The sequence below is a fragment of the Ziziphus jujuba genome, chromosome 9, assembly GCF_031755915.1.
Source record: "Ziziphus jujuba cultivar Dongzao chromosome 9, ASM3175591v1".
Taxonomy (NCBI): Eukaryota; Viridiplantae; Streptophyta; class Magnoliopsida; order Rosales; family Rhamnaceae; genus Ziziphus; species Ziziphus jujuba.
In genome coordinates this window covers 24,560,343-24,585,096 of record NC_083387.1, presented here as the reverse complement: position 1 = coordinate 24,585,096, position 24,754 = coordinate 24,560,343, and the positions used below count along the sequence as shown (strand labels likewise).

At 30.2% G+C, this 24,754-nt stretch overlaps 3 protein-coding genes across 10 annotated transcripts; 1 reads left to right on the top strand and 2 right to left on the bottom strand.

Moving 5' to 3' along the window:
• Positions 1-1,522: 1,522 nt before the first annotated feature.
• Positions 1,523-7,669, bottom strand: LOC107421560 (probable protein phosphatase 2C 9). Its single transcript, XM_016030817.4, has 6 exons — positions 7,369-7,669; positions 7,051-7,229; positions 5,629-5,868; positions 5,004-5,280; positions 2,204-2,358; positions 1,523-2,086 (listed from the first exon to the last, which is right to left on the bottom strand). Exons 2-6 carry the CDS (start codon positions 7,087-7,089, stop codon positions 1,946-1,948), a joined length of 852 nt encoding a protein of 283 aa, XP_015886303.1. The 5' UTR covers positions 7,090-7,229; positions 7,369-7,669; the 3' UTR covers positions 1,523-1,945.
• A 3,420-nt stretch (positions 7,670-11,089) lies between these two features.
• Positions 11,090-16,282, bottom strand: LOC107421502 (uncharacterized). Of its 5 annotated transcripts, none has more exons than XM_025074414.3 (11): positions 16,063-16,282; positions 15,275-15,342; positions 14,915-15,116; positions 14,206-14,305; positions 13,645-13,765; positions 13,434-13,553; positions 13,232-13,291; positions 12,964-12,998; positions 12,612-12,722; positions 11,692-11,746; positions 11,090-11,609 (listed from the first exon to the last, which is right to left on the bottom strand). In XM_025074414.3, the coding sequence occupies exons 4-11, from the start codon at positions 14,299-14,301 to the stop codon at positions 11,521-11,523; spliced, it is 687 nt and encodes a 228-aa protein (XP_024930182.2). In that variant the 5' UTR covers positions 14,302-14,305; positions 14,915-15,116; positions 15,275-15,342; positions 16,063-16,282; the 3' UTR covers positions 11,090-11,520. The 5 variants fall into 5 exon arrangements, with proteins under 5 accessions (XP_024930182.2, XP_048337554.1, XP_024930181.2 ...); XM_048481597.2 differs by having other exon boundaries at positions 14,915-15,104; XM_025074413.3 differs by lacking the exon at positions 14,915-15,116.
• Positions 16,283-19,219: 2,937 nt separating this feature from the next.
• On the top strand, positions 19,220-24,270 carry LOC107421557 (tobamovirus multiplication protein 1). Of its 4 annotated transcripts, none has more exons than XM_048480308.2 (11): positions 19,220-19,579; positions 21,377-21,433; positions 21,545-21,597; positions 21,762-21,854; positions 21,960-22,031; positions 22,147-22,219; positions 22,442-22,487; positions 22,576-22,639; positions 23,068-23,121; positions 23,214-23,291; positions 24,006-24,270. In XM_048480308.2, the coding sequence occupies exons 1-11, from the start codon at positions 19,471-19,473 to the stop codon at positions 24,096-24,098; spliced, it is 792 nt and encodes a 263-aa protein (XP_048336265.1). In that variant the 5' UTR covers positions 19,220-19,470; the 3' UTR covers positions 24,099-24,270. The 4 variants fall into 4 exon arrangements, with proteins under 4 accessions (XP_048336265.1, XP_015886301.2, XP_024930973.2 ...); XM_016030815.4 differs by having other exon boundaries at positions 19,223-19,632; positions 21,377-21,467; XM_025075205.3 differs by having other exon boundaries at positions 19,428-19,632.
• The last annotated feature ends 484 nt before the right edge of the window (positions 24,271-24,754 follow it).

The window sequence follows — 24,754 nt, the reverse complement described above, 5'->3', positions numbered from 1 at the left end:
TTAAAGCACTAAAAAAATAAAATTCTTCTTTTTGTTTCATTGTTTTTTTTATTTTATTTTTCTATCTCTAAAGATTCTTTATTTTCACCCCCAAAAAAAAAAAAAAAAAGCTTATCGAACTCATTTACCAAATGCTCTCCAATTAGCTTAGAAAATGTTTGAATTAATCATATTAAGTGTGAGTCTTATATTATATTTTTATCTTTATTTTTAGATGCAAAAACACTGTTAGAATTCTTTTTATATGTTTGCAAAACTAAATGCCAGATTGTGATTGTATAATTTTTCAAATAAAAATGCTTATTTTTTATTATTATTCTTATTCGGTCTTAATTTATTGATAATTAATTGTCCTCCTTCTCTTATTCTATTTCTTCTTTTTCTTTTACTCGCTCATATTCTTCATTCGTCTATTCAAACTTTTTTTTTTCGGGGCAATATTGTATATTCAAGCTAAATTACATTTTTTTTTTTTTTTGGTGATTATTGTGCACAATGTGACACTAAATAATGAAAAATTATTTATTAACAAATAAAAATCTAGAAGGTAACATTGATATTAGTTTAACTGTTTACTTATAAAGATTAGTTATAGGTAACAAGACAAAGACTTTTGAAAGAAACTTAAGGTCAGATTTGAAAACAAAGGGAAGAAAACATAGATAAAATTTGAACCATATAATATATCTTTGTAGAGATAATTTTAAATGTGCACATATTATGCTATGTAGAGATAATTTTAAATACGTAAATATTATGCTATACATTACCAATTATATTAAATTGTTCTATCAAAAAATTTATGTTAAATTAATATGATAAAAAATTATTTTAATTTTTTACAAAGGCAAAATAAAAAATAAAAAAAGGCATCTCTGAAGAGATAATTTTAACTATGTACATATTATGCTATACTTTAGTAATTATGTTAAATTATTTTATAAAAAAAATGTTAAATCAATATAATAAAACATATTTTTTATTATTATTAGTTTTTTTTTTTTTTTTTAATGTATGTTTAGCTTGCCCTCTAGTGACTAAAAAATAAAATAAAATAAATACTCGGCCCCTACTGGAAGAAAATTCTGGCTCCTCCTTCAGGCGCATCGATGTTGTACATCCACATAAAAGTCTATACGGTAAAAAATGGAAACCCACAACCATAAACAGCCTCTTATATATTTATTTATTTATATGGAAAACATATCGCCATATGGACAATCACATAATATTCACCAAAAAAATATGAGCAGCCTCGTAATTTTGTATTCCAAATCCAATGAATATTAAGATACGTTAGTTAGAGTAATAAAAGGAAATCCATCAGTTATCAAATGAAACGTCATATATCCCTCTTTCCCAGGCTTGTGTAATATTAGCATTACACTACAACTTGCAGGTGGTAAACTGTTCCTCCAAAAAAGACAGTAAAATATTTAAATTAAGAAAAATGAGACAGTAAAATATTTAAATTAAGAAAAATGTAAACAGAAATAAAGTTAAAATTAACACATCCAAGACATAACATAAGGTAATTATTAGATAAGCTTTCATTCTCCTAATCCAAGTAGAAGGTAATTATTCTCGGTACACGCATTCATTACACACGATAATTATAATCGATAATCATGGTTGGCTCCATATTACTCTGAAGTCACAATGCAAAAATTACAAAGACAAATGATGGTATGTATCTACACATCAAAGAAATCAAGCAATATAGAATCGCACAACCTAAATGCAACAACTAACATTTTACAACAAGGAGAGAGAGAGACAGAGAGAGAGAACCTATTCCAAGCAAATTTTAAACATATGCTCAATCTTATGAGATATCCAAACTACGGTAGGCACGTATCACTACATCCTATGCAATAAAATCACAGGATAAACAAATCCCAATCGTGAGTTGTATGCTTTTGTTTTTTTCTTTTTTGCTTTTGTTTCAGCCCTTGAAACGAACTACAATGCAGGAGATGTCATCCTTACTGTCTCTGTTTAATGCCTCAGCTGCTAATTGCTTCGCTGCCCTTTGCGGATCTTTTGACTTTCTTGCTAAATCAACTGCCTCTTGATTTGACATGACCTGAATGATCATGAAACAAGGAATGTAAACAACATATGTGGTGATATGGTAAAGATGGTCGCCCAAGGTGCATCAACTTTAAGAGAGGGGGGCGGGGGGGAGAGAGAGAGAGATCACCTTCCATAGACCATCGCTCGCAAGGATGAGAAGATCAGTATCAGGGCCAATATCAGCATTTTGTATGTCAGGATCAGATCGCAAGTGATTTTTAAGGTTCTTGTCTCCAAATGCTCGAGACACTGCCAGCTGGCCATTGACTCTCGCAACATCTCCTATCATAATCCACAACATAGATCAGTTACAACTTGCAATGAATTGAACCGACAACATGCTAAATGTAACTATCCTCGCACTACAAATGATCCAGACAAGCTTTTGCATCCAACAACGATCCACAAGCAACAAATATTAACCCACAAACTGGAAACTATTACATGCTATGTATATGCATGGTTTCAGTTTTTTTTTATGAATTAAATGTGGCATTGACTAGCAAATTCACACCAAGGACTTTGAAATGGCTCACGCAGCTGATGCTCTTCAAGAAAATGCCTTGTTGAGTTGGGGATGAAAATGACATAGGGTAACAAACCTAAAATTATGTCTTCGGGAAAATGCCTTGTTGAGTTGGGATGAAAATTACATAGGATAACAAACCTAAAAGTATTGCATAGATTACTATAACCTCTTCACTTAACATTGATGTAGATGAGAGTGCTAAATGCATTCAAACTGCAAATGCTTTTTATGCTATTAATTTATGACTTTATCCGCCTTCCAGAATCTCAAGCTAGTTTGATTAAGTGATTCTACATCCTCATAAAGCATCATTTTTATGGTCACTTTCCAGTCATATCCACCTTGCTTAAACCATTTGCAGTCCCTAAGTTCCACTTAATCAAGCAATTACATAAACCTTTTTTTCCCCCCTTTTTTTTGCTTGTTTCCTGTGTTTCCATCCCATAAGCTACAAATCCTGGTAACCACTAAGCCAACTTTATTTTTAGTCAACATACCATGACTTGATAATAATCATATTTATAACAACAACAATAATAGAAAGAAAATTGTTTTTCTCACTGTCACATATTAGATCGTCACATATAGGGCCGCCCAATACCCAATAACTAAATGTAGGCTTTGCACATGAACAACCAAAGAAATTGCTAGAAACAAGGGATCATAAAGTTTCAAATCAAGAACAAAAGGACATAGAACTCTAGTAACATGTAAGTTAATATCAATCCCAGAAAATAAATGGTCCCAACCATGTATATCAAGTCAACAAAATAAAACACTTTCAAATAAAAATTGCCAAGATCAATTGATATTACAAATTTAAATTTCTCTAAGTAATATGTTTTCAAATATGATTTCAATGCCAATATCATATCCTTGCTTTTATTTTCAAACATGTAAACAGATCATAAAACGTAATATATTTTGTTGAGCTATTATGATAAAGAACTAAGGGAGTTTGTGTCCAGAAAATTATATATGATCAAAACACCACTTAAACATTTCAAAACTCTACAGATTTGTTCCACATATCATTCAATGCAGGAAAATGTAAATTGTGAAAGAATAAGCACAAATCAATTGTATGGCTAGAAGCACATAATACTAATACAAACTCAAGATCAGTCTGCAGATGTACCAAAATTTCATACTTCTAAATGATTATGTATATCACAAAGAATTGATATATACATATATATATATATATATATGTGTGTGTTTGTGTGTGTGTGAAGCAATAATCTTAACACCTTTGTCACACAATCATATTCAGATGTTAACATTAAAAGGCCAGTGCTAGGAAACAATATAGGATATATCAATTAATAGCTTGGTGATCTATTATCAAAACATTTTTGAGGCAATGTTAAACCCTCATTTTAGTCAAACCAAATATCAAGACTGTTTAAGATAGATTGCAGATAAACATTGAACATGCATGTATCAAATCCATCAAAATCCCATGAAATCCCTCGGCAAATCCTAAAAACTAGTAACACTTCCCTCTCATATTCTGAACTCTGTTATTTTTGTTGACCAAGAAATGACTTCATTTCTTTTGAGCCTATGACTGCAATCCAAGTCCAATCCCATTTAACAGCATGAGCTTTAATGAACAGTATTAACTTTTAACAAATTTTATTTATAAGATTGCACATAAGGGGCTGTTTTCTGAGAGAGTGTACCCATACTGGAGACTTTCTATGAAACTGCATATAATCCACGAATTCAATCATTAGAATTAGTCTAATTTACCTACATCTTTTTAGTTTTGACATTGATATACAGTTTTAAAGAATTAAATATTTGAATCAACAAATTCCACCTATTAAATATACTCAATCAGATCTTCAAGAATTACCGAGGAACCAAACAGAAATGAAATCCAAGGAGATTACAAGACTAGCCCATGGTGGGAGGAAGGGATAACATACTGACCAAATCCAGCATCTAAACAAAATTCAGGAGGATGACTCTTGATAGGTATGATTTACTTAACTCTTGTTTGCCTCTTTGTATAGGATATATCAATTCATAGCTAAGAAACTATCTTCTTTATAGGCATCCAATTATAAGAATCACATTTAATTTTCATCATAATTTCAACTTTATGAACCATTATATACATTTACACCCATTTAAAACTCAACAAACCTGTCAACCACTTCTTTATCTCCTGAACTTAGGCCATAATAACGATCGAAGAGATCCAATAAAATGAGGAACTTAAAGCTACATATGTACAAAAGCTTGCCCTAGTACTGCTAGAGAAATTTTAACGCAATATATAACTTGAAAACATTAAAAGATTGCACAGAAAATGGAAGTTTGAAGACGATACAACTCATCCATGCATGCTAAAATAATGTGACAGGGATATCTGGATTCGTCAAAGAACCTGGCATGTTTGATACGAAACCTCCTCTGTTCTCAATGCTGCCCCTTTCAGTATTGGGTTCATGATCAGTGGTCATCTGTACAGCCTGCCCTCTCCTTGAAAGAACTGCCCGTGAATCTCCAACATTGGCAATCCACAATTTACAGCCATCTATCAGAATTGCAGTAACCGCAGTAGATCCCCCTCTTCCCAAGTCAGGATTGTGTGAGAGAATTGCCTCATCTGTTTTCTCATAGGCTTTAGAAATTGATCTGTTGGGATCAGTCCAGAAGTCTTCCTGGAATTTATTAGAAGACATTCCATAAGCATATCCTTCCAAATCAATATATGAGAGCATTTAAATAAACCTAAAGCTACCATAAATGAAAATGAAATATGCAATTTCTTAGATGCTATTTTACATATAATTTATTTCAAAAAAAGGACCTATTACCAATAATTTTAAAGGAAGCAGGTCAATACGCCATGCTTGCCCTCATGTTACATTTCTAACCATTGTAATTAACAGCCAAAAAAACTCATTTCAAGTGTGACTTAAAACAGAATGTTTCTTTCCCTCAACATATCCAAATGCCCATTCAGGTAAAGATTTAAACAGATGGTGCATCACTTATCAATAACTCACATCCTTTAAGATATTAGAAAACAGATTCTTCTGTAGATAGGCAGGTACACTATCTCCCAAATGTCCATCATATATTGCAAAAAGTCCAAGTTCGTGTTTTTGGAGCTGAACAAATTTAGCAACATGATAATCTTCCATGGGGTGATTTGCTTTCCCTTTAACTAGGCTGAAGCCATATTTTACTGGACTCTGATGGCTCCTGCCCTTGCCAGAGCTACATGAAGACCGTCCTCCAACAACCTACAACAGAGAGACAAAGACAGAGAGGAGGATAAATATTGCTCAAGACAGACTGGAAATAGGAAAACACAAATACTCCCATATGTAAGAGTTGCAATCATCAAAGAGTATAGGGAACAAAGTAACAAAATATAAGTTTTAAAAACAACGCAATATGCTACTAGCAGAAGTAAATGAGCTTGTAGATTTTGAAAAACTATTATCAGATGGTTAATCCAGATAATCATTTCACATTTTCAGGGGTTTGTAAGATTGATTAAAACACCACGCTAAAAGTGCAAGACATCCCAAGGTTTGTCTTAGGTGGTAAACAGACAGGATGTCATTAAAGCTTGTCTTGTGTCCATATCTTACCAAAGAAACTACAGAAATTTAAAAGCCCCCCAAAAAATAAAAAATAAAAAATAAAAAATAGAGAAGTAATCTGAAATTTTTAATATTTAAAATCCTTAAGGTATCAAGATCTACCAGTAGTGTATACCATAAAAAATAAAAAATAAAAATAAAAAAATTCTGAAAACAATGGACCTAGTGGGTGTCGTTTTTCAAAAATTAGCTCTCATATTTGGATCCAAATAAATCTAGATGGCATAGCTAGAATATAGTTGGCATTTCACAGCAGTTGCCACTATTTCTGAAGATGCCCTGCTGAAAACATATTTCACAAAATTTTCAGCATGCACACCTAATCTACTTCAGCTCATTCCTTCCAGAAATGAAAATGTTAAAAGGAAAAATGATTGCTTAAAAATGGAATCTAAGAACTCCAAAATAATATTTCCTTTTCAATTATTATTCCAGACTTCATAGCAGGTTAAAGCCTTGAAGCACGGTATTACAAGTAATAACATAGAAATGCAATTAAGACACTCGAACTTATACACAAGTATAAGAAGTCAAACATTTTTATCATTCAACATGAAGTGTTTCTTGAATATGATACGGTAAACATAAAGAAGAAAAAGCAGGTGAATCATACAATCTCTAAAAAGCCCACTGAAGAACAATTACATACTAGATCATTAAACTTTTCAACATCTTAAAATTTACCAAATCAAAATCTCCTAAAGGTATCTCAATAAGCAAATTAAAATATACCCAACATGGATTATATATATATATATATATATAACTGCAGAAGTAAGGAAAAATGGAGGAAGAAAATGGATGATATAGCCTCACCTGATAATAGACAGAATTGAAGCAGCATAGATTATCCATATAATTAAACCACACCTCAACTTCTTCTTCTACAAGTCAACATCGACCACTTCTGCAGGCCAAGATAGAAAAAAGAGAACCTCAATACCTCCCTATTAACAAAAACCAAACTGCTTTCAATATCCCACAAACTGCAAAGTCTGCAACATCAAAAACAAGTTCTGATCATCAGAAAACAAGAAACCCATCATCGAAAACAACCCCTTAAACCATTTGAATTCCCAAAAAGCACAGAATTTATTAAAAATTATCAAACAGGTATCTCAGAAATTCACTTACCGATCCACCAATCTAAAAATTCTCTAACAAACTGAGAGAAAACCAGCTGCAAACCGACTTGGATGGTCGAATTTTGACTCCTCTCTTAGAGAGAGAAACACAAGAGGGAGAGATAATTATATACACAACCAACCACTGAAGGCAAAAATATTTTATTTATTATATGACAAAATAAAAAAATACCCACATAAAAAAAAAATTACACAAACAAGCAAGTGAAAAAAGAAAAAAAAAAGAAAAACGGGTTGAAGGGTGTAACCGTTCTAAGTTTTTTCTTTTTTTTTTTTTTTAAGGGGAGAGAGAGAGAGAGAGAGAGAGAGAGAGAGAGAGAGAGTATTTGAAGGGCACAGAATGGCTGCCAAAAGGCAGAGCTTGCCCTTATTGACTTTTTGCAGTTCTGTGTTGTTGATTGTTTTTATTACTGACACTGTTTGTTTGATTATTACAGCTGTTTTTGTTTGAGGATTCATAGATTTGTTCTTCTTTCCAATGAAGTGGAAAATGGAATTTGGGCTTTTTTTTTTTTTTTTTTTTGTGGGTTTGTGGCTTGTGGGTTTGTGGTGGTGGGGACGTATTTTCTCTTCAATTTTTTTTTTTTTAATTTTAATTTTTTTCTTTTTCTTTTTTCTTTACGAAGAAAGTCAGCCGGTTTTGTTTATTCCTGAGGGAACCTCGGTCTGTCCGTATTATCTTCCAAAACCCTCCTCTTTGGGATCTCTCCACGGTCCACGCCATTTATTTTTTTGCTTTTATTATTATTATTTTTCTATTCCATTTCACCTGCTCCATATTCTCTCTAGGAATAGAATTTTATTTTTTTATTTTTTTCCATTTCTTTGTGAAATTTTAGGTTATAGTAATAATAATAATGCCAAACTTTTCTTTTTTGGGATACATATTAAATTAAGGTGTTGGTGATATTTGGCACTTGAGTGTGATCGAACTATGAGAATTGGTGTTAAATATGGAATAGTTATTGCCATAGACTTTGTATGATGGAAATTTACCATATATTTTTTAAAAAAATTCGAAATTTTTAGTTCGTGCCATTTTGATTTTCTAGAGTTTTTTGGATGGCAATTTCATTGTATGTGAATGGTTGACAAATTAATATAACAAAAAATGCATGCATAATTAAACCCCTAAAGTAGTCAATAAAATAGAATCAGTTTTAGTTGATATTTATAATTTTAATAAACAAGTTTTGTGTATGCAATATCATTGTTGAATTTTGAGAGGGTTGCAAACCATATCGTTAATGATCCAGTGCTAATTACTAATTTTCTTTTAAAATAAGAGAAAAATAATTATTAATTATTTCGATGGGATGAGTAAATAAAATAGGAAATTAATAGTTTGTATCTAAGAATTTCACTCAATTTATTGTTGCATGCTTATGGGTTTAATATAATATTTTCTTTTCATCGTCTATTGTATGATTTGCTTACCTATAGTGCAATTGCTTTGATACACAAAGAATATAAAAGCTTTTTATTTTTATTTTTTTTTTGGTAATACAAAGAATATAAAAACTTAATTTATGATAAAGTACGGAATGTGGTAAAGACACTGAGTTGCTCAAATATGCTTTGAAAAAAGATAATGGGAATTTATAAATAATTTATTTAATACTATTATATTAATATGTTTAAAATAATAAAAAAAAATAAGATAAAATAAAATGAGGAGACGGATCGTTCAAACCCATTTCAAGCCGGCAGGGGTAATTAACCAATATTTAAATAAATGATAGCTTCTGTTTATGTTTATTTCTGCTCAACCCTTACAAAGAAAATGACTCTTCTGTTTATGTTTGTATATAAGTTTTTTTTCATTTGGCTCATCTAAATAGTCGGATAAAATCTAGTAAGTTACCATAACAGTGTATAAATTCATATGATAATTTATGAATTTAAATTGATAATATCATATTGATTTATATTAATATTATTTAATAAAACCTGATATGATAATAAACCCATTGAAAATGAATATTTTTGTAATTTTATTTGTTTTATAATATTAAAAATATTTATTTTATTATTTATATTTATATTGATTTGTTATTTTTAATTTAGTGAAAACAAACAAATCTATTTGCAAGATTTAAAAAATAAAAATTAATTTTTAATTTGAAATCTATATTGAAATTGAAATTTTTTTAATTTGTATATATTTTAACATATTAACTGATTAAGTGACGTATTACATTATAATTTAACGAATTGATTTGAATTTATTTATTTTCAAATAAAAACTCAATAAATCATATTCAAGTTGATTAAACTTAACACGAATACAATGTGATACGAAAGCAATCCAACATAATATACTGTTAGGTTCACATTTAACTATCCCATTGGTTACTGTAAAAATAAATAAATAAATAAATTTATGTCATTTAGTCCATTAACCTAAATAACAACAACAGCAACAATAATAATAATTTATGAGGATATATATATATATATATATATAATTAAATTTTCTTTATTAGTCTTTGAGCATATCAAAGTAAATTTATGTTATTTTTGAATCTTTATAGAATTTATTTTAAATTTATGTCATTTTTGAATCTTTATAGAATTTATTTTTTCTAAATAAAATTTTAACCCTAAATTTGTTTTTGGTTATTAATTAGTTTACCCAACAAAAAAAAAATTTAAAAAGAGAATTGAAAGGTAAATATTAAAAAAATAAAAAAGAAATGTCAAACGGAACTAAAAGGTAATAAAGTAGGATATAAATTATCTCTTCATCTAAATTTTACTTAAATTATAAAAAAAATTAAACTTTATCTAAGTTTTTAAAGATTTAATATATTTTAAAGGTATTAAATCTTCAAATAATTAATTTATTAAAAAAAAAGTCTTTTAATATTAAAGATGGAGGGTTTTAAACCCAAAATGATTGTTTTACGAAACAATAATTTTACCACTAATATATCTCTAGAGAAGTTTTTAAAGATACCATTTCTCCACCGAGGAGACTAGGTCTTCATGGAAAGTTTTAAGGTCTTCGAGGGTATTAAAGTTAGTAATACATTGACCTAGTCTCCCTTAATCTTCTACAAGGGTCTTCTAATTTATACAAGCATGTAACTGACTTCCATATATTATTTAAAGTTTTCTTGCTAAATCACAATTCACAATATTTAATAAGCATAAATATAATTCATTTAATACATATATATATATATATATATTTTTTTTTTTTTTTCCTTTTTTTCAGCACATATTTAACTTGGTCTGTTTAAAATTTGACACCTAAAATTCTTTAGTTAATTTGGTTTATATTGATTAAATTTAGATAGTTTTTTTTTTTTTTAAATATAATTTTTTAAACTGGTAAACTATTACCGTTTGCTTTTGTTGGTCCTTGAAGATTGAACTAGTTTACTTATTTTTATTATTCATCTTTTAATTGATTCAATTATTTTGAAATAAGATCTTTAAACTATTATGGGTTGGACTCATATGCAACCTGTCTAAGTCATTTGGAAGCTTCCTAGCTTTTCACTAGGTCCTCCACATAAATTGTTGGAAAGAACCTCCAACTCTTAACAAACCTAAATTTAGTACAAAAGAATTATTGCAAAGCATATAAGACATTTTTTTTTAATCATATAACATCGGTCTTGTTGTGCATAATTCTTCACGGAACCGAACCTACCTCAAAACTCATCAATTTTCAAATGCATGATAATTCTTACACATAAAAATTGGAAAATAAAATTATTATTTGGAAATGCAAATAAAGACATATTGCCCCTGTCTCACTCTTCTACATTTAATTTCACTTTTCATCATTTTTTCCACACCATTATTTCTTTACATTACCAAACATTAGAAAATTTTATGTTTTTTACGCTTTTTTTTTTTTTTTTAATTCAATTTTTCTTTTACTTTTTTTCCTTCACCATTTCCTCAAAACTAAAACATAGCCTTAAAGCAACACATCGAAGAAATTCTAGGAGGAGACGAGACTAATCCAATGCCTAAACTAAATAAGCTGGGTTGAAAAGTAATGTATCAACATAAGAGATCAAAATCATTTCCCCGTGTCGAATTGTTGATTTAGTACCAATATCTTCAAAAACTTGCATCACAAGGAGGCTCCACAACACCAAAAAAAAAATCTTTTCCAAGCAAATTAGTATGTAGGTTCATCTGCAACATTAAAAACCACCACCATGAAGCTTCTTTGAAGATTCAGAAGTTTGAGTATTCCACGTATCAAAACTAAGTATTGAAGATACCATAAGAAGCTGAACAAAAAGGTCAACATATTAAATAAAAAAATAGATGTAAAATAAGGGCATACCGTCACCATCATCATCCATGTTATAATCATCTTCATCGTCGTCAAAATCAACATTCTGCAAGATGATTATGAAGTGAATTAATGTTTTCCTGTGGATATAGACATATACATGCCTCCAAGTTCGATTTTAAGATGATAATCCTAATTCTCAACCTAAACAAGCCATTACTGGCCATTATATAAAAGTGATTTCATGAACTATGGATGAGACCTGTAACACAGACAAAGAGGTGGACGAGTAGACTTCTTTTGAAAAATTTATTAATTTTTTTTTTCATATATCTTCTAATTATTGTCTCAACTCATAATTCATAAAAAACTAGTCCTAAAAGAAATCTAATTTAGAGCTCAAAGAGGCTTCAGCCTTGTATCTTTTGGCAGATGATTCACATATAGCATTCTTGACCATAAATGACTAAAACATTCAAAAATTGAAGCAAACAACATACTGTTTCTTCTAAACTAGAGGAAAATAAAATGAATTATATATTCATATCTGAATTGCCCCAGTTCCACCTAGACATTTATAAGAGAGATTAGAAACTTTCTAAGTCCCTTATCATTCGTAATAAAGGAAAAATAAAACGCTCAAAAATAGATAGTTAACCACCCACCTAATTTGCACCTAGGAAAATTTGATTAACATGAAAACTAATAGCTATAAAATACCCAAACAATAATGTTAAGGCATCAAGATTGTTTCACGACGTCATTAATTAACTCCCATTACACTTCCGCTTATAATTCAGAATTTTGGAAGTGGTTTTCTTATTCTTCATCAAAATTTGTGCCTCCCATGCGTATAGATATTCTAATAATATGTTATCACGTAATTGATAAGGCCAATATTGATTTAATGTGTATGACAATGACATTATTGCAAACAAATAAAACCAAAAACTGAATCCTTGTAAAAGAACCTGATTGTAATCATCATCACTAAGATCTTCTTCCTCTTCTTCTTCTTCTTCTACTTCTTCTTCCTCTTCTTCTTCTTCCTCCTCATTGTCACCTTCCTTTTTTGCGCCCTCCTGCAGATGTAAAATCATCAACATATAAATCCATAAGGAGATAAAAATAATTAACCATTAGCAATAGCAAAATTGACAACCATAAGCAATAAGATATTGCATATCAAATGTAACCGTAAAGCCAATGAGTTGTAATCACAAAGAAATTCTTGCTTCTATTCTTTTAGTAAGTGACGCTTCAATAATCTTTAACTTAAATACAATGTAGACAACAAAGGTATAACGATGAAACAGTCCTTACCCCCCGTTCATACTTTTCAAACATATTCTGCAGCCCTGCAATGGAAATATCTAAATCAGTCAAATTCAAGATCCAAAAACTTCATTCTTGAGATAAAACCATCTTTGGATTTTTATTTTTATTTATTTTTTTTTTTTGGGTGAATTTGAGATAAAACTGTCAACAAACCATAAATAGTAGACCCTATTGAAACTAAAGCACTAAAATATAATTGGATGGAAAAAGAGAACAATAAAAAAAAAGAAAAAAGCATCCCTTCTCAACACACCTATATCTGGATTCCATCGAACTTTTTTCCTGATAGACTGCCTTTGCAACCCCTTTGAACCTGAAACTTCATTAGATCAGCAAAATCTTTGAAGGTAGGTAGGAAACATTTAAAGGGGAACATCTAAATTATTTAATGAACTTTAAACTATGCAGTCTCAGGTCCCATACTCTAATATTTCATATATGTTTAGTTTGCAAACCTGAAGTCAGTTCCAGAGGAAATTTTTGAAGCTCTAGAATTTGCAGGAGAGAATCACGTGTTATTGTGGCCTTTGGCTTGGTCTTGTCAGAAAATCTTTCGATCCCTATGCTTTGTGTCTCTGAAACAATTAGTAAATAGTCTTATTTTTATGTTCAAATTTATGTATGGGAACCTTACAAAAAACACAATTTAAAGTGCTTAATGCTCACTCTTTGAAGTGTTCTCCTCAAGGTAGTAAGGAGAGACTTTCCAATAATTTTCAAACTTCACGATTCGACGGACTAAGTTCTCTTCCTCATTCACTTTTTTAATATCGGGCAGATCAATGTCCTGGAGATGCACAAAATGAAATTCCATATGCAGATGAATAGTAATACTATTGAAGTCAATGAATTCTCAATAGAACCTTCATCTAATAATGAAATGTTTTAGATGAACTAATGAGAACCAAGAAAATCCATAAAAATCTTTGCAGATATTGTACTGATTTGAGATTTGGTGGTTGTCATCAACTATATCTTCGTGGTTGGTTCTCATAATTTTTTCGTAAAGTAACTTCTTTTTTCTTTTTGGCTTTTTTTCCCCTTACTATATCAAAAAAATCAATATGAGAGACCAAGCAGTCATGCAGATGGAAAAATATAATATTTCATTTTGATTAATATTCATTACAAACAGCAGAAATTCATTTCCAAACACAAGGATTTAAACTACTTCAAATCAAGAACTTAACATTGGTAATTCAGTTACAAAGCAGGATACAAACTCACAGGAAAGAGCTCAAAGGGCTCTTGCTTAGCATACCCAAAGCTACCACCACCTCCATATCCACGGCCACGTCCTCGTCCACGGCCTCTATATGCCATTTACCTGAATATACAAAATGTAAGTGCAAATTACTCATACGTTCTTTCATGATTTTAAATTCAAAATTCATAAATAACTAATAGACAATAATAGTCAACAAGCAATAGTTTCATACATCAAGTTTTTGGTTCTTGAACCTTAACATTTATGGCTCCTCCTTTTTTTTTTTTTTTTTTTTTTTTTTTTTGGGGCTGAAGTCTATGGCTCCTCATGATAATGATAAAAGACTACTCATCATCCACAATATCCAACCAGTCAGAATTGAAATTGGTTTTTGAATTTTTTACAAACAAATATTTTTATGCTACTCTTGCATCCAATTTTTTTGCCAGAGTCAGTCACTCATCCAACAAACCAATATTAGTTGGGACCCGAATGAGTTTTGCATTAATAAAGAAAAAATATTTGAAAAAAAAAAACCACCATCTCCGTCAAAGTTTTGTTTTCTCTATCTCAAAGAACTTTAAGCCAATAAAATACTCATCATTAAGTATTTATTCCACATCAAGACAGTGTTACCAACATAAATTTTGGTCACAAATACCCAATATAAATCTGTGCCAGTATGGTTTGACACACGTGATAAAAGGAAAATCCCTAAGTTTGATATACCTCGAAGGATAATGGACAAGTGATTAAGTTTCTTTGGAGAAGTAAATTTGCCTTATTGGGTAGTCCATTCCTATTAGAGTGTAATAGAGGATGAACTGTTTAGCAAAGCATGCAGGACATTGCAAGAGGATGTCGGCAACAGTGGAATACAAGTTCGATATACACAGCAACTGTCAGAAGGCAGTCGGGACTGAGAAGAAAACTAAAACATCTATAGTCAGATGCCATGTTCTATTCCCTCTTTTTACTTTCAATTTATCAGACAAATTAGCATACGCATATCCATTAATCAATTTGAGAATCCAGATCTTTCAATACATATATGATGTAGAATGTCATGGTATATAATTGACAGCATACTTAGAATGATCCTCTTGGTCACCGTTTGTAGTAAGAGCTTGTTAATGCTTTGAATCTCCCATGTTCAGCTGCAATAGACAATATGTTTTCTCATATTGCGAAAACTTGTTCTTACAAACACCTACTGATACACTAACACTAGGGAACAGAATAATCTAAATACATACATAAACTATGAGTCCTCTTCGACCAAGAAAGCATTTTTAAAATACATTACAGAGCGAAAACTTATATTAGTAACCATTAGGAGCACAAAAAAGAAATTTCTTTTGGCATTAGCTTATCACAAACTCTAGGGAACTTTGCTACTTAGCTTCAGAACATGAGAATCCCAAAAAATAATATAAATTTGTTTTCAAACTGCTTCAAATCTAATCAAAACATTACAAAGATGCAATCCAACCAACCTAATCACTTATTACATCAATATATATAGATGCATTTAAGTGATGTTAAACATGGGTTAGCAAATTACTTAGCAAAGTTTGAAAATTAAATATAACATACTACGAGAAAATAGAAGTTTCAAGCAACAAGTGGGTTCCCTACAACTACAATAACAAAAAATCTCTTCTTCTTTTTTAAAAAATTTGGAAAAAGCCATTGCAGAAATAATCATTCCTCAAGGTAAAAGAACTGTTTGTTCAAATAGTTTCAAATGCAGAGCCTAAATTTGAAAATTGAGAACAGAATCAAAACAAAAGTGTGCTCTTTAACAAATCAAAGAACTTTTTTCCTAGAAAATTAGCGAGCAAAGAGAGAGAGAGAGAGAGAGAGAGAGAACTAACCTGGAAGTTCAACGGCTGGTGGTTCGCCGACGAGTACCGGCGTACAAAGGAAGAGCGGAGGAAGCGAAGGGAGGAGGCAGAGGATTCGCTCATAGAACACAGCCAAATAGGAGGAAATTCCCTTTGTTAATGGAGGATATTTTGGAAACCCAAATATAATTTTGAAATAAATTGGAAATCCGATAGAGCCAATATCTAAGAGCTGAATATGGATGAATTTTGAAAAACAATTCTCAATATTCATTTATGTTTTTTTTTTTAAATTATTTTCAATATTAAAATATAAATAATAAAAATGCACAATGTACACATTATAAATAAACTATATATGTATATATTATAGAAATTATTAATAATAAAACTAATTATTTATTGACATTGGCATTAAAATGTTATGTACAATGTATAAACATATAAAATTTTACTGGACATTTTCTACACCTTACAATCCGTTACCCGACGCATTTTAACTTAGATAAATTGGGTTACGTCATAAATAAAAAAACAAAAACAAAAAATCACTATGATATATATTATATCATTCTACTCTTATACGCGGACAAGTCCACCGTGACATGATCAGTCAATTATATATAACTTATCATTATAATGGATTGCGTAATCTAATCATATTTACTTCGTATATGCAAACCAATAAATTATATATAATTGATTAGATATTAGGTTTAACAAATATCTACATCTTATCAAAAAAAAAAGAAAAAGAAAAAAAAAACAAATATCTACATTAAAAATATGAAATATTTTACTAAGCATTTTATTAATAACGTTCAAATGGAACCTATGAAATACTTGAACAATTTTTAGTAATATAACAACAAAATTGTAAGATGAAAAAACGATTGTGCAATATATGAAAGAAAATATATATATATATATATTAATAAATAAAAAAAGGGGGAAAAAAACACTAAAATATATACATTTTCCGAACGACTTTGATGGTTATCCTTCTAGAGTACAAAAAGGAAATAGAAGTCAATGGAAATGAACTTGGGAAACGAAGAATCAATTTGCTTATGTAATTTAAAAATTGTTAAAAAGGAAAAAAATAAATAAATAAAGGGTGATCGTATTTGTTTCTGACCCAGACAGACATGGTGAGAGTCGGACTCTCTCACAGATCCATGGATTGGAACCCAAATTCTAATAGTTTAATAGCGAATTCAAATCCACGAATTGGAGCCCAAATATTCTAATATGGGCCCCATTTATCAGAGGCCCACATCACCAAGGGGTAACCTTAATGCGCCACTCAGGCTCGGAGCTATGTTAGGGCCTGGGACCATTGGCCCAAGGTTTTTAATTTTTTTTTTTATATTATATATATATATTTTTAAGGGAAAACTTAGTTAATGTTTGTGGAAATAATATTTTGGTCCCCTTCAATAAGGTTAGTATATTATTTAATAAGATGGTTATCATCTTTTGATTTAGATAATTTTAGTTTTTGACGAAAATTTTGATAGTAAATTAGTAATCAAATTTATATTACTATTGGTTATTAAATTGAATTGGTTATTAAATTGCAGTATTTATATTTTTTTTCAGATGTTCTTGAGATATATGTTCAATTGGAAAATAGTACTTTATGACTAAAGTAAATATATAAAAACAAAACTTATCTGAATATATATATATATATATATATTAGAATGACAAACCATGCAATTTAAAAAAAAAAAAATCAATATTAACCATTTGTATGTATTATTAGCCTATCAATTAGCCTAAAGACCATTTGATAAATAAAAAATAAAAAATAACTAAGCTTTTTAGAGAATTAAATAGAATAACTAAGCTGGAGACCTAAAAAATTTTTTATGGACTCCATATAATATTATAAGACCTAAATTTTTATATGGTCTCCATATAATATTATAATTAATCAATATAACATATAACAAGTAATAAATATTTTATATTGTATGTGTGTATATAAATTTATATAATTTTAATAACTAAATTTATATTTGTTAAAAAGGAAAAAAATAAAAATAAATGTTCCAGCCACCCATAGATTTTTCTGGCTCCGTTCCTGCCCCACGTGGTTACAAGCCCCAGTTACACGGCTTGTCGACAGGTGTATCTGGGATAAGTTTAGATGAACATTTAACTTATTTGATTTTTAATCATTGTGGTATTACCACCTTTAGCTAGTTAATATATTTCAATTAATTATATAAAAAGACGAAAAGCCCTCGAACACCATTATGTGATTGGACATTGATTGCTTGTATATAAAATCTTATTTTATTGGATAATATAGCTCAATATCAACTAGATAACCAAGTCTTGTAACATCTTATGGGATGTTTTCTACATCCTGTAAGGTATACCAGGATATATATTGGTTAGCATAAATTAAGCTAAGTCATTCAAAAAAAAAATACTTTAATATACACACAATTTTGATATTAAGAATATAGTTTTCATCTAGTATTAGATACATATTAACATATTAATTGGTATGGAATACTACCTGCATAATTTTTTTTAATTTTAATTATTAATTGATATATCATTGACACATAATAATTATTTTGTATTGGAAACATATTTTTAATAGATCATTATATATAAACAATTTTACTATAAAATGCATTCATATCAAATCACATGTAACACACTACTTAATTATATGTTAACATAGCTGATTATATCTAGTCTAGCGTGTACATATTTTATAATAGAATTGTATATAGATTTGACAAATATCTACACTAAAAATATGAATTGATGCACAATTAATATATTATTATTTACGGGTGAATTACTCAACATCTTATTTGTTTCTATCGAATTGAATATTTTTCATTTATAAACATCTTATTAGAACCTATCAAATATTTAAACAATATTTAGTAATGTAACAATAAATATATTTTTTTCCCTAAATAGAGAAAAGCATTTAAAGAATTTCACATTAATTAAACAAAAACAAAAACAAAACTCCACATCAAAACAACCTTGTAAAATGCAAAAAAGCCGTTAAAAACAATAATATAATAATATAAATAAATAAATAAGGAAGCAAAAATATACAAATATTCTAAACAACTTTGATAGTTATCCTCCTTCAAGAGTTAAAAAGGGAAAGAAAGAGAAGTCAAATAAAAATGAAGTTAGCGAACGAAGAAAAGGACAGAGTTGGCGGCAACAACATCTCCCAAAGTAAAGCATTTCCGTTATGCCAATCAATGAATATGCCAACAACCGTTATACCACCTCACCTCCTCTTCCTTTCTACGTGTCCCTCTTCTTTTCCCTCCACCTGTCCTTTCCCTTCTCTCAACTCCCTCTCTTTCTCTCCCCACAAGCATTCTTCTTCTTCTTCTTCTTCTTCTTCTTCTTCTTGGGTTGTTGGAAGTGTTTTTCTCAGCTAAGATGGTTCTGTCAAGAAAAGGGTTGTTTGTGTTAAAGGAGGCAGTGGATGATAGTGTGGGACTATTTAATTGGTGGAAAGATATTGATGAATCAGAAGAATGGCAAAGAGGCATTTACTTTACATTATGTGCTGCTTATGGATTTGTTTCCTTGGTTGCATTGGTATATAATATTTTCTATCTTTTCTCTTTTTTCTTTTTTCTTTCTTTTTTTTTTTTTAATTAATAATTTTGGACTGATTAATGATTATCATTAAGTTAATTAGTTCATGAGTTATGAAACACCAAAACATTTTACAATATATATATATATATATTTTGAGTTGAAATTAGTCTAGGTAATTATGATTTATTGTTTCTGGACTCCAAAAGAAAAAATTGTGTATTTTGGACTTTAATGGTCTTCAAATTATAGATATCAGTACAGTTACAAGCCATGACAGGAAAACTCATTTTGATATTTTATATTTTATATATATATATATATATATTTTTTTTTTTTTTGCTTTCCGTAGATGCAATTTAATATGAACACCACTTGCTTCTTGGTTGCATCTAAGATGAAACTCTTTTGGCATGTGAAGGAAGTGAATTATTAAAAAAGGGGTATTGAAGAAAACATTTTCCTGGAAATTTGGGAATTAGGAATTGTGCTTTTGGATGAAAGTGTATACAACTTAGATTTCTTAAGCGTGGTTTAGCTTTTCATAAGAGCATGTTTAAGTTCATTTACTAGGTTAATAAAGCCAAGCTAGCTGCGCAAAGATCTTGCTTTGCTTGATATGTTATTACCGTGCCAAAAAATTGCCCCTGGCTCAGTTTCAATTAGACTATAAAGCATGTTTTGAGGTGAAAGTGGCTGGGTCAATATCATCCAAGCCGGAGTTCAACATGCTTTAGAAAGCTAAGCCAGGAAAAACCTGGATCAAGCAGTTGCAGATGCTATGAAGTTGAATATATACTAAACAAAAAATTTTCTTATGTTCTTCTTGGAAGTATGAAATATGATGAAATAGCAATGACATAGCATAGTATCCAAGTGAAAATAATGATATAAGGAAAACAGGTAGTCTGATAAGATGTATCTTAAGTGCTGTAAGATAGATGAAATTGAACTTTCTGGATCACTTGTCACTAATTGATTTTTCATTTTATCTTCCTCGACATGTTTACAATAAATTCCTGGATGCTTTGAAAATAAGTGTTTCCTCTTCTGCATTTTTAACATCCGTTCTGTTTTGTTTGGCTGAGTACTTGAGAAACTTTGGACCCTTATCAAGTATTTTGGCACTTTAAACTAAATATCTGCAAAACAGCCAACATATCTCTTTGATTTGTCAGATAAAAATAAATCAATTTATCCTTAAATGCTCTCCTAGTTACATTAGCTTCAATTGTATGTTTCATTGTTTAAGGGACATAGACAAATTAAAGCTTCCATATTTCTAATTCCTGAAACATCGTTTGGCAAAAATCCAATCATCCATTTCAATCTTTCATCTGGCTGTTTTATACAATATATCTGTGTCATTTAACTGTTTTTTATTTTTTTTCCTGCAAGTCTATCTTGAACATGTTCAGGTAAAACAAATAAAGATTGCACATGTTCGGTTCTTCCAATTGTTGTCTGTCCTGTTAGCAATCCTTATTTATTCTACTACCTTGTACCATTCCTGCAACTGAAGATTGATCGGTTGAGGCATATTTGTTTGGTCTTCTCTGCATTCACAAACTCATTCAAGAACTTTAAGAACAAGACAGAAAATTTTGTGCCATTATGCCTGTAGTAGGCATGTTAGTGGTTACCTGTTTGGTTCTTAATTTCTAGCATGTAGATAATAGTGATAAACTGATAATGCTTTTGTATCTTATTGCTTTTGAGAAAGTACTAATTAGGTCTTTTCCAGGTACAACTTTTGCGTATTCATTTAAGAGTACCAGAATATGGATGGACAACACAAAAGGTTTTCCACTTGATGAACTTTCTAGTGAATGGATGTAAGCTTTGTGTATGAGCCTATTGTCTGCATGTATTTGTTGTATAAGTGAGCTGAGATTAAAATACATTTTTACAGTGAGAGCTCTCATATTTGGTCTTTACAAGAATGTGTTCCGTATCAGACCTAAGGTATGCCATTCTCAATTATGTGTACAAGAAGATGTTATCCTGTAATTGAATCTAATTGCGCAAGTAGTAGTTCCACTAGAAGAATATTTGATGTTTGGGCAAAAATACACTTTTCTGCTTTATAAAGAGGCAAATAATAGCCGAAACTTTATTATTCAATGCAGGCCTTTGAAATGGTGCTCATGGACCTTCCTGGTCTTCTATTCTTTTCAACATACACATTGCTTGTTTTGTTCTGGGCTGAGATTTATAATCAGGCACGCATCTACTTTTATTTTTCATAAATTCTGATTATGAGGCCACAGGAAATTACTGTGCTATTATCAATAATTTAATACTTGCTTTATTTATGATTATTTCAGGCAAGAAGCCTTTCAACTAATAAACTTAGACCTGTTTATTATGTCACCAATGGACTTGTATATTTCATACAGGTAAAGAAATTCAACTTTTTCATTAATAAAGGTTGTATTTGACAGAATGGATAAGTTTTACTAGACCAGTTACTCAGTCTTCTGTAGTTTCTTTGTCAATGTGTTGTGCTAATAGGTCTGCATCTGGATTTTCATACGACTAAGCCGAAGTCCTGCTGCGGTGGAAGCTGCTAAGCTCTTCTTTTCAAGTAAATCAATATAATAATTTCAGCTGGTTTAAGTTATAAAGAGTTTATTTACTTTTGTCCTTCGTCAAATATTTTTATGCAAGCTGAGCATTTGTGTACAAAGTCATTTGTTAGAGTATATGCATGAAGTTGAAAGTGTCAATTATTCGATTTGTACATTTGTGGTTAATAAACACAGAAAATGAAATTTTCTTTTATTCACTTTACCATCTTGTTTGGCAGTTATATCATTCTGTGCTGCTCTTGGATTCTTGTTATATGGTGGGAGGTAACAACTGATGGTAACCTAGAGAGAAGTTTCAAGCTTAATACCATGAAATGCTTATGTTTATTTCTTTAACAATTTATGCATTTAGGTTGTTCGTCATGCTGAGGCGCTTCCCTATTGAATCTAGAGGTCGCCAAAAGAAGATTTACGAGGTTGGTACCAAAGGTGTATGTTTGAGTTGTATTAGAGCTTGAAATCAACAATAAAACATTCAAAGCACGCTGATATCGCTAAAAAGTATAGCCTTAAAAAGTTTCAGTGGGGTACTCTTTTTGAATTTTATTTTTTTTATTTATTTTTTTTTTAAAAAAGAAATGTTGTTACCTTACTAACTCCTTGCTTATAAAATATAATAACCATTAACAGATTCTACACCAGTTGATAAGAAATAAAATTTCTTTGATGTGTTATGCACCTACTATTGCAAAATTACATGATTTGCCCTTGCATTGCATGGCATCATGACTGTTTTTGTAGAATACGACTGTGAATTGTAAAGGATCATGTTCATGCGAAAGGAGTACATGTAAAAGTAAAATCTATTTTTCAGAACTATCAATGTCTACCTCATACATGGCAGGTTGGATGCGTTACAGGAATCTGTTGTACTTGTTTCCTGGTCAGGTGCTTTGTGGTGAGTTGCTTTCAATTGCAAAATCCATTGAACATAATCAGACAGATTTATTTCAAATCTCTGATGGACATCTCTATTGCTTTGTTTTGTAGCTTGCATTCTCTGCATTTGATGAGGACGCCGATGTCAATGTCATGGATCATCCCATTCTGAACCTTTTATATTACATGGCAAGTTTTGGAACCTTATTGACATTTTTATTTTTTTACATTTTTTGTTGTATGATATCTCAATTTTGAAGTTTAGGCCATATCTTTCTGCTGCCTGTTCTGCATTTAACTAATCTGACCAAATCACCCTTTTGGCTGTGGATCATGTTGGCCCAAAACTAAGTGCTTTTTGTTAAGAGTTTTCTTGCATATTACAGTTGTTCGAATTGTATATTTGAATGTTTCTTTTAACAAAAATTGATATATTCCAGAGTTGTTAAATGCGTTAAATGTTTTTATCTTCATTGCATGAAATATGAAGATAAATGCTAGTTGAGGAAGCAGGTTTTCATTCAAACCTCATTTTAGTATTGTTTTTCTATCCTGAACTTATCCTAGCAAAAACAGATCTAGTTAGTAATGAAGTTATAACCATCTGTTTCTGTTCAACCCTTGAAATTGCGGTGCAAGACATGCCTCTAGAAATCGAAAACATTTCTACTGTGAATAGCATTTAACAGTACATTTCATTTTGGAAGAAATTACCATCGAACAAAGCTTTCCCCACAAAACAAAAAAAGGACAGCGAAGAAAAGAATATGGTTGGTTGAATGCTATGTGAAATGTTACTGAATTTATATATGCTAGCTTATTCTAAAGAAATTCATTTTTTTTTTATTGCTTTTATTACGATCATTAATCAATTTTTTTTTTTTTTTATTTCTCTCAACATAGGTGGTAGAGATACTTCCATCAGCTTTGGTGCTTTTCATCCTGAGAAAACTCCCCCCAAGGCGTGTTTCAGACCAATATCACCCCATAAAATGAAGTTCGAGCTATACAACCTACTAAACGAAGGCTTGCACCATATGTCCCTGGCATTATTCTCCAGCTTGAGCTATGATTTTGTTCATCTCTCTCTCACTCTCAAATTTATTTATTTGTTTTCTTTATGTAGACACTTTTAATCAAAATTTCTGTATATTCGTCTTTCTTTGGATGTGTGAATGTTTGTTAGACACAAATCAAGTACAAAGTTAGATGGTTGAAGTAAAAAGTGTAGCCAATAATAAGGCAAAGCAGGGAATCAACACAGAGCAAATTAGCCTATAAAACACAAGATCCACATAAAAAGCGCCCAATAATTACTCAAGAGTAGTGGTTATTATATTCACCGGAAAAAAAGTAGTGATTGTTATGTAACTTGTACCAATTTTTATGTTTACTTGTAATGATCATTTATCATAAAGTCACGCAACTGGATTCTATTTTGTATTTTGGTGCTGAACAACTCTGCTTTTCATTCCAAAATATATATATATATATATATACGATAAATAAATACAACTAGTAGCTTCAATATCATATAGCAGGGAAGCTCATTGTTATTCGAAAATATCAAGTCATTATATGCAAAACTTATAAGTTGCGGTTAAAGTCGCATAAAAAGTACATAAATAAAGACAACTAGTAGCTTCAATATC